The sequence below is a fragment of the Miscanthus floridulus genome, chromosome 1 (assembly GCF_019320115.1).
Source record: "Miscanthus floridulus cultivar M001 chromosome 1, ASM1932011v1, whole genome shotgun sequence".
Lineage (NCBI taxonomy): Eukaryota > Viridiplantae > Streptophyta > Magnoliopsida > Poales > Poaceae > Miscanthus > Miscanthus floridulus.
Window position 1 is genome coordinate 29,299,797 of NC_089580.1, and position 10,351 is coordinate 29,310,147.

The 10,351-nt window shown below is 48.8% G+C and overlaps 1 protein-coding gene across 1 annotated transcript; it reads left to right on the forward strand.

The window, feature by feature from the left end:
• Positions 1 to 5,876: 5,876 nt before the first annotated feature.
• LOC136470716 (leucine-rich repeat receptor-like serine/threonine-protein kinase BAM1) lies at positions 5,877 to 9,937 on the forward strand. The gene is made up of 2 exons (XM_066468485.1): positions 5,877 to 8,692; positions 9,145 to 9,937. Exons 1-2 carry the CDS (start codon positions 6,088 to 6,090, stop codon positions 9,624 to 9,626), a joined length of 3,087 nt encoding a protein of 1,028 aa, XP_066324582.1. The 5' UTR covers positions 5,877 to 6,087; the 3' UTR covers positions 9,627 to 9,937.
• The last annotated feature ends 414 nt before the right edge of the window (positions 9,938 to 10,351 follow it).

Consider the following 10,351-nt stretch of genomic DNA (forward strand, 5'->3'; position numbering starts at 1 on the left):
TATGAAATAATGAAAACAACCAATAGTCGTACCTCACTAATCTACGAAAGGCAAGTGCGTGAATTGTTGCCCAGTCTACCACACTTGCCGTACTCGTACTGCTCGGGGTCAGTAATAAATGGGGTTCCTCTCCCACGCCTCGTTCTTCCGGGCATCTAATCCATAACCATCCCGTGCCTCGTTCTCTTCCTTGATTCACGCTTATTCTAAAGATAAGCTAGATCTGCAATGTACTTTAGCAAATCATATGGAGGCAACTCTTTAGGGTCCTAGAAAGGCACGAAGCGGGGGCTCTATGTGTACACAAGCATGTCGACACTAAACTCGTGAGGTATCCTGCTCTCGATATTATAGTTATGATGCCTAGCTGCTACCACCAAATGGGACACATAGAAAGTGGTACTGCCTTGATTTACCACAAGTGCATGTGAAACTTGGAGGATTATCACATGCATCCTAGACTCTCGGACCTCCTCGACTCTCGAACCTCATCGTCGGACGTTGTGCCGCCCCTATGCTCGACCTGATAAGTTCTTATGGCATGGTCAAAGCATATAACCTCATGTGTGCTAGTCCTTTCATTTGCCTTCTCTAGGTGTGCCTTTGGTTTCGAAACCCATATCTCTCCATCACTTCGCAAGTTCAATGCATGGGCGTGTATATCGTTAAATCAGGCAACAAGCTTGTAGAAGGTGAATTGAACGATTGCATTCACGGGCATACCACATATCCCCAATAGAAACTTATTGAATGACTCTGCCATGTTGCTGCACTAAAACTCGTACCTTCATCCACCAGCGTCGTGAGCTCTTGTCCATTTCTTTAAATCCATCATCAAACATGTGAGCCATTGTCTACCATCTGCATTTGATACGGTTCTGACCTGCTCCAACTTTTTCTGAAAGTACTTGAGCTCAAGTTGTCAAGCAGCCTCCTAGAATAGATCAAAGTTATCCTTCACACCATCCTTCTGGAGTAGATTCTCAGTAAGGTGCCGAGTACACCAACGATGGTGCAAAGGTGCATACCCCTCTATCTACTCTCGCATAACATTAAGTATGCCCTAGTGCCTATCAGATATGACGCCAACCTTCCTGCTAGACCCAACCACATGTATCCCCAACTGTCATTGTTGTCCTTCTCAACCAAAGGAAATGCCAAAGGAACCAACTTGTTGTTCGCGTCATGGATATGGCTATAAGAATTGTGCCCCGGTATTTGCCAATCAAGAACGTACCATCAATAGATAAGATGGGATGACAGTGCCTAAAGGCCTCGACACACTACGGGAAGCACCAGAAAGCATGAAAGAATAGCTACCTCCCATCCTTTCCTGCATTTGGTTTTAGGATGTACTCATAATGCATGCCTAGATTCAGCGCTTTGGTTGCATTAAAAAGTACTGGCAACTGCTCATAACCATCCTCCTAGTCTCCATATATCATCTTCTACGCTCGCTGCTTAGCCCTTCAAGCTGTACCATAAGTTATCACATAACCTCTATACAATACCTCAACGGTCCTGATAATTGTCCTAACCTTCATGTTGAGTTCTCCCAGTAATATTCCCATCAACCGCTTGGCAATGAGGGTAGATCTCAACTGCCGATGCTTCAGTGTCAGCACATGGTCAACACAATTGTATGGCCCGACAACTTTTGTGATCTTCCACTTTTCGGTGACCTTTTGCTTCCTTGCACAAACCCTCTATGGGCAGCGTTTCTTATCACATATAACTGTGTAACGGCGCTCCACATATGAATACAAGACCTTGTAAGGTCTCTTTCGTATCACTACAAACACCTGCAACTACCTCTTCAATGCAGGGAGGTCCTTGAATACCCTCCCATTCTCAATTACCATGTTAGGGTTGGCCTCAGGAGCTTCTAGGAGCTCATCGTCACGTCCTTCTGTACATGCCTGATCGGAATGAGTAAGATCGCTGAACTCATGAACTATTGGATCACGGCGCCCGGGAAAGATACACCTCAATATCTCAACATCACTCTCTGTCAGCTCTCCAACAGGACGATCATTATCAGAATCAAGAGCCCTTGCCATCTCATATGGCTCAGAATCATTCATAATTTCAACATTATTAAAGCCACAGAATCCATCTCCATAGAGCACTTGCGCAACAATAGTGGGCACATCCATATTGTCAGAAATGTCTACTGCAACATAAGTAGAAAAATAAGGAAAGAATGAAAAATTGGATTTAAGGAATGGGGTAAGCTCCCAATAACTATGTGGATAAGACACTTCCTCGGATGATTTTGTGTCAAAGGGATCTCATGTGGAGGATATGCCACAACATCATGAGTTTGACAAGCATCTCCAGCTAGCTTATTAGGGGCAGATTGAGCATCGGTAACCGTAGGTGCAACCACCACATCCATATCAGGTTCCGAGACGGGAGGGTCGAAGTGTGCCTGTTGACCTATTGATGGGGAAAACCCTTAAGGGATGGGATCAACTAACACCCGACGCACAACCATGTCCAAACATTATAGCTGGCTTTTCATAGCCGATCTCACATAGTTCTTACACTGATCCACACACCCAATTGGGATCAGTCTCCTAAGGATATTGGGAGAAGAACCTAGGTGCAGTACACCCTCAACTGCAATGCCATCATCATCATCTCCAAGGCAATGCAGCTCCTCCCGAGCCCTTTCAATCATCTCACTAAATGAAGGCCTATCATTAAATAGCACAGGCACGCTTTGCATACCAACAAACTCAACATATCCATAGCGATCGCTTTCAACGGTGCCTCCATGATATATGGTCACTAGGTTGTCCATCTAGTTCAAAAATGTAATGAAACACATGTCCTTTAGTAAAAAATACACGCTAACTACTAACGTGAAGGTCTCTAGTATTTAGATAAGTAAATGTATACTATGTACTAACTACTACATATATATACTAAGTACTAAATATATACCTATGTATGTATCTAACTATGTAATAACTATATACGAAAACTAGTTAACTACCAACATACGTATCTATATATCTATCTACATATTACACCCTAACTATTGTTAACTAAGTACTAAATCACCAATTCAAATGAATAAAGTAACTTACTTTACTGTGAAGTCGGTGGAGTACAACAGCAAACCGCTGGAGCACCTTGGCGTGCCAGGGCCGAAGCTCCTACGCGCAAGGGGCAGGCAGCCCCAACCACCAACCCTACACGGCCGGTGCCCGCTGTGGCATGGTGGGTAGGGGCGGACATGGCACGACGGACCATGTAGGGCGGGGCAGGCCGCGGACGGGTGGGGCAGGGTGAGCCACGACGCTGAGTGGCGCGGCAGGGCAGGGCGCAGCGGCCCGCAGTCGGGATGGGCGGGACGGCGCGCGATGTGGCGGGCAGGGCGGGCACGACGGCCTTCGAGGGCACGTGGGCCGCGGGCGCGGTGGCGGGCACGGCGGTCGTCAAGGGCGCGCGGGCCACGGGCGCGGTGGCGGGTGCCGGCGAGGGCGTGGTGGTGGACGGGCGTGGGTCACGAGCGTGGTGGCGGTGGTGAGTGCGGGCGCAGGCCGCGGGTGCGCGGCGAGGGCGCGGCAGCGGCGGCGAGGGTGCGGTGGCCACGGGCGCCCTGGCTCAAGAGAGAGGAGGCGCCAAGATCTATGGGGCCGAGCTTGGCGCCAAGATCCACGGTGCCAAGCTGCCTGTCATGTCAGCGTCCACGCCGCCAACGTGGTCCCGACCTAGGCGCCAGAATCTATAGCGCTGAGACGTGTAAGCTGGGCGTCACCAACGATGGCGTCGAGCTATGGGTCCAAATTTTGAAATCATACCTTCTGGGACATATTTGTGAAAAAATTTCAAAAAAGGCTAAAAAATAAAAAATTCGGTCCACGCACGCGCGTTGATGGGGGATGACCGGGTGGTCCTCGTACTCGTATGGAATCCTATTCGTATCACCCGTTCACCACCGTCTGACTGTCGCCCTGTTCGTTTGGCTTACAAGCCATACTTTTTTAGCCGACGAATAATATTTTTCATTCACAATAAATTAGCCAACAATACTTTTGACCATGTCATGTCTCAGCCAGCGTTGCGGCGCCCGTTTCATATGTTTGTGTTTCAAAAAATCACGGCTACCACGAAAACGGACGAGAAAAGTCTGTTAACTAGAGTATTTTTTTGTTTCTCATCGAAAACGGAAACCACGCCGAAGGGTTGACGGGACGCATAATACTAAGGATAATTTTCAAGTTAACCTTACATTTCTTGATGCGCCAAGGCCTTGTCATTCATTTATATGGAGGCATCAATGATGAAAAAGAGTCTAAATAATATTAGCAATTTTTGAATCGCCGCCGGTGCCTAAGGACGTATTGTACCCGATGTGTGAACGTCGGTACAAAATTCTACACATGGATATGGATACGAGTAAAAGATTTTGCATATGGGTACGGATTCCAATGCATCGCTTTTTAGCCGTTACTTGATATTCCAGTGATAATCAGTCTTTTGCTCGTTGGTTTCAACCAGGACTTATCAGTTATGGTATAGTGTTTTTTTTTCTCACAATAAATCAGCATTAATCGGGCTTATTAGTTCAGAAACTAATCAGCGAACAGGCTGAATATAAATTATGGGTGAGCGTATCCACATGTATTGTAACCTGATGGAGCGAGCCTAAGTACAAAATCTTACACGCGAATATAGACGTGGATATGAAATTTTAACCGATATGCAATTTGTTATGCATGCGTATTTACACTATCCGCACCTACACTTGAGGCTAGATAACGAGCTGGTTCGGCTCGGCTCATTTTGGCTCGTTAAGATAACGAGCTAGCTCGGCTCGGCTCGGCTCGTTATCCTAACGAGCCAGAAAGCCAGCTCGGCTCGGCTCGGCTCGTTAAAAAGCTCGAGCTGACTCGTTAAGCTCGTGAGCCAGGTATAAAAAATACACAAAATATAATATTTGCATTTATCTAAAGTTTGAGAATAATAATAATATAAAAGAAATGCATCTAGACCAGTTACCAGTCAATTTATAGGGTCTAGACCAGTTACCAGTCAATTGTAAAGTGCAAGACATGAAGTAATACAAAAACTAATATAAGTTTTGATACTTTTTTTTTTCTAGAAGCTTGGCTCGTTTAGCTCGCGAGCTGGCTCAAGTTGGCTCGTTATAGCTAACGAGCTAAAATCTTGGCTCGGCTCGGCTCGTTATCAAAACGAGTCGAGCCGAGTCGAGCCAACCACGAGCCGAGCGAGCTAACGAGCTTTGAGTTTTTCGTCCAGCCTTACCTACACTCGACGTTACCAAGGTATGCCCTAGCAGGAACGGGATCGAGATAGCTAGGAACAAAAAATGAAAATGGGACATTTGAGAATACTAAAAGTCTGAAAGAAACAAATACAGATGAAAACTGGAAGATTTAAGCTAATATCATGAGTCATGACATAGCTTATAGTGTACCAACTCTATGTTAAAAGTTAAAAGTGTCTCCTGAGTTTCTTGGTGCTCCTCAGGATGATCTTATGTTTTTAATTATTATATAAATACCTAGTTTCCATAACAGATGCTAAAACTTATCTCAAATTCATAAATACAAGATGAATATAGGTCTATTTTGACTAAAAATGATCCTACAACACTAAGGAAATACCCCTCGTCTTATTTCTGTATTTTTTTCTAAATACAGAAACAGATAGTCGAGAAAAAAGTTTACTAGGAGTACACCAGTACTACTGGCACTCCATGAGTACTGCAATGGATTAATCGTTAGCCAAAAGTCAAAACTGCCCATGTCCATCTATCCATTCGATACCGAGAGACCCCGAGATCACGTTATAAAAGCAGCCCAATCCCCCAGATGGAAACCCACACACCACCCCAAAAGAACCAAAAAAATAAAATTCCATTTTGATTGATTGATATCCTATAGTTTAGTGAGCGTTCAAACTCAAACCCAGAGCAAGCACACCCCTCGCCAGTCGCCTCGCTCTTGTCCGCACTCTCCTCGCCGAGAGTGTGAGCCGAGCCGCCTCTCGCCCACTCTTCTCCTCCCCCCTCCGCCCCACCGCCGCCGCGCCCGAGAAAAGAGAAGCCCAATGCGCCTCCTCCCGCTGCTCCTGCTCCTGGCCGTCGCCGCGGGCGCGGCCGGCGCGGCGGGCAGCGGCACGGACACGGACGCGGACGCGCTGCTCGCCGCGAAGGCGGCGCTCTCCGACCCCACCGGCGCGCTCGCGTCCTGGGACGCCGCCTCCTCCGACCACTGCGCGTGGGCGGGGGTCACCTGCGCGCCCCGGGGCTCCGGCGGCGTGGTCGTCGGGCTCGACGTCTCCGGGCTCAACCTGTCCGGCGCGCTCCCGCCGGCGCTGTCACGGCTCCGCGGCCTGCAGCGCCTCTCCGTCGCCGCCAACGGCTTCTACGGGCCCATCCCGCCGTCGCTCGCGCGCCTGCAGCTCCTCGTCCACCTCAACCTCTCCAACAACGCCTTCAATGGCTCCTTCCCGCCTGCGCTCGCGCGGCTCCGCGCGCTCCGGGTGCTCGACCTCTACAACAACAACCTCACCAGCGCCACGCTGCCGCTCGAGGTCACGCACATGACCATGCTCCGCCACCTGCACCTCGGCGGCAACTTCTTCTCCGGGGAGATACCGCCGGAGTACGGCCGGTGGCCCAGGCTGCAGTACCTTGCGGTCTCCGGGAATGAGCTCTCCGGCAAGATACCACCCGAGCTGGGGAACCTCACCAGCCTCAGGGAGCTCTACATTGGCTACTACAACAGTTACACCGGTGGTTTTCCGCCGGAGCTGGGGAACCTGACCGAGCTCGTCCGCATCGACGCCGCCAACTGTGGGCTCTCCGGCGAAATCCCGCCGGAGCTTGGGAGGCTGCAGAATCTGGATACGCTCTTCTTGCAGGTGAACGGCCTCACCGGCAGCATACCCTCGGAGCTGGGCTACCTCAAGAGCCTCAGTTCTTTGGACCTGTCGAACAATGCGCTCACCGGTGAGATACCGGCGAGTTTCTCCGAGCTCAAGAACCTGACGCTGCTCAACCTGTTCCGGAACAAGCTGCGCGGCGACATCCCCGACTTCGTCGGCGACCTGCCCAGCCTCGAGGTGCTGCAGCTGTGGGAGAACAACTTCACCGGCGGTGTGCCACGCAGCCTCGGCCGCAACGGCCGCCTCCAGCTGCTCGACCTCTCGTCGAACAAGCTCACCGGCACGCTGCCGCCGGAGCTCTGCGCCGGGGGCAACCTGCAGACGCTCATCGCGCTCGGCAACTTCTTGTTCGGTGCCATCCCAGACTCACTCGGCCAGTGCAAGTCCTTGAGCCGTGTCCGTCTCGGGGAGAACTACTTGAATGGCTCAATTCCGAAGGGGCTATTCGAATTGCCGAAGCTGACTCAAGTTGAGTTGCAAGATAACCTCCTCACTGGTAATTTCCCGGCTGTGATCGGTGCTGCGGCTCCTAACCTTGGCGAGATCAGCCTGTCCAACAACCAGCTTACGGGAGCATTGCCTGCATCTCTTGGGAACTTCTCTGGTGTTCAGAAGCTGCTGCTTGATCAGAACGCGTTCTCTGGTGCCATACCTCCGGAGATTGGGCGGCTGCAGCAGCTCTCCAAGGCTGACCTTAGCAGCAACAAGTTTGAGGGAGGTGTGCCACCGGAGATTGGGAAATGCCGGCTTCTCACTTACTTGGACATGAGCCAAAACAACATCTCTGGGAAGATACCTCCGGCCATCTCTGGAATGCGAATACTGAACTACCTCAACCTGTCCAGGAACCACCTTGATGGAGAGATACCTCCATCCATTGCAACGATGCAGAGCTTGACGGCAGTCGACTTCTCGTATAACAACTTGTCTGGGCTTGTGCCAGGGACTGGCCAGTTCAGCTACTTCAATGCCACATCTTTCGTTGGCAACCCAGCCCTGTGTGGACCATACCTCGGTCCATGCAGCGCAGGCATCGCTGGCGCCGACCACACTGCCCATGGCCATGGTGGGCTGAGCAATACGGTCAAGCTGCTCATTGTCCTTGGCTTGTTGATTTGCTCCATTGCTTTTGCTGCTGCGGCAATTCTGAAGGCTCGGTCATTGAAGAAAGCTAGTGAAGCGCGAGTATGGAAACTCACTGCATTCCAGCGCCTGGACTTCACCAGTGATGATGTGCTGGATTGCTTGAAAGAGGAGAACATTATTGGCAAAGGTGGTGCTGGGATTGTGTATAAGGGGGCAATGCCGAATGGTGAACTTGTAGCTGTGAAGAGACTCCCAGCAATGGGCCGTGGCTCATCACATGATCATGGATTCTCAGCAGAGATACAAACACTTGGTAGAATTCGACACCGTCATATTGTGCGCCTTCTAGGCTTCTGCTCAAACAATGAGACTAATCTGCTGGTTTATGAGTATATGCCCAATGGCAGCCTTGGGGAGATGCTCCACGGCAAGAAAGGGGGGCACCTGCACTGGGATACCCGATACAGCATTGCTATTGAGGCAGCCAAGGGGCTTTGCTACTTGCACCATGATTGTTCACCTTTGATACTTCACCGGGATGTCAAGTCAAATAACATACTTCTTGACTCCAACTTTGAAGCTCATGTGGCCGACTTTGGGCTAGCAAAATTCTTGCAGGATTCTGGGGCATCTGAATGCATGTCCGCCATCGCAGGCTCATATGGCTACATAGCGCCAGGTAAAAATCAACCCTTCCTGATCCAGTTCAATATGAATAGAGTACTCATCTGAGTATATCGAGACACATCATAAGTTTAGAATGCTTATAGTTATTACATTGTTCAAGCTATAAAATTATGTCTCTAAAGCTATAAAACTTCATTGTTATACTGTTTGATGAGTATTGGTGCTTATCTACGTGGTTTCTGTTATAATATTCTCTCTACTAGTTCTCTTAGTCTTTAACATTTACTGAAGATCAGTTACTTCATTGTTGTATCTTCTGTTGAAACTTTATGATGTCTGTTTACACGTTCAGGATCGTAATGTTCAATGGTTTTTTATGTGTTTCTTCTGTTGTATTTCTCTTTACATCTACGTCATTGCTTTTGGTTTACAAAATGGCTGACTACTAAATTTTATTTTCCAATTGATTGACCTTGCTCTTCGTTGTCATCCGTGGCTATCCAGAATATGCATACACACTGAAGGTCGATGAGAAGAGTGATGTCTATAGCTTTGGTGTTGTGCTTCTTGAGCTTGTCACTGGAAGGAAGCCTGTAGGTGAGTTTGGCGATGGTGTTGACATTGTCCAATGGGCAAAGATGATGACAGACTCAAGCAAAGAACAAGTGATGAAGATCCTGGACCCAAGGCTCTCAACTGTGCCGCTGCACGAGGTGATGCATGTCTTCTATGTTGCATTGCTCTGCACTGAGGAGCAAAGTGTGCAGCGCCCGACAATGAGGGAGGTTGTGCAGATCCTAAGTGAGCTTCCAAAGCCATCTACCAAGCAAGGAGAGGAGGTTCCAAATTCCGGTGACGGTTCTGCATCCAGTCCTCTACATCCAGCACCAGTTGGGACCAATGAAGCACCAACCGTCGAAGCGAGAGATCATCAGCAGCAAACAAGCTCTCCGTCATCGCCACCTCCAGATCTCATCAGCATCTGAGTCACCGAAATTGAAAACGTTACCATTCCTTGCAAAATCCGTGCTTTGATCTCTCAAGCTTAGGTCGTAATTTAGGATGCAGTAAGTTTGGCCTCCTGTGCTGTACATATTCAAGTTTGTGGTTGGTTGTTTCCAGTTTGCCATGTTTTCATTTGCTGCTGCAATGTAGTAGGAGTCTGTAGCGAGTTGAGTTACATTGCTAGAGCCTTTGATTTCCCTTCTCTAATATTGTAGTAGGCACTGAAGTATCAAGTGCACTCTGTCAAATTTAGCGCCAGAATCTTTGTTATGGAACCAAGATCTTTAAGTTCTGCTTCTGTGTAAACACTGGAAGTGGGCCATAACTAAAGGCCTTGAAGTCAGATCTTAAGCTGCATTGGTCCCAAAGAGAAAGCCTGTTTGCAAGATGAATTGATAGATACCCTACCAGAGCATCTGATTGCTGCTTTCTCTCACTTTTTTTATCGTCTTTTGTTGCTGCACAAAAGAAGTTGATCTGTATATCTCTTCAAAGCAGACGGCTGGGCCAGAATTTCAAAGGGAGTGCATGAAAGAAACGGCTCGGTAAGCAGATGCTTTGCCCTCTGCGTAACGTCAACAGCAGCTGCAGATCAGCAGTTAGCAGATGCTTCCGTCCGTGTTAAGTGAAAGCGAGTGGAGCATTGTTCAAAGATAACGAACCTGATCACCTCGTCAAGTACTGCTGTACCAGTGCACTAGCTTAC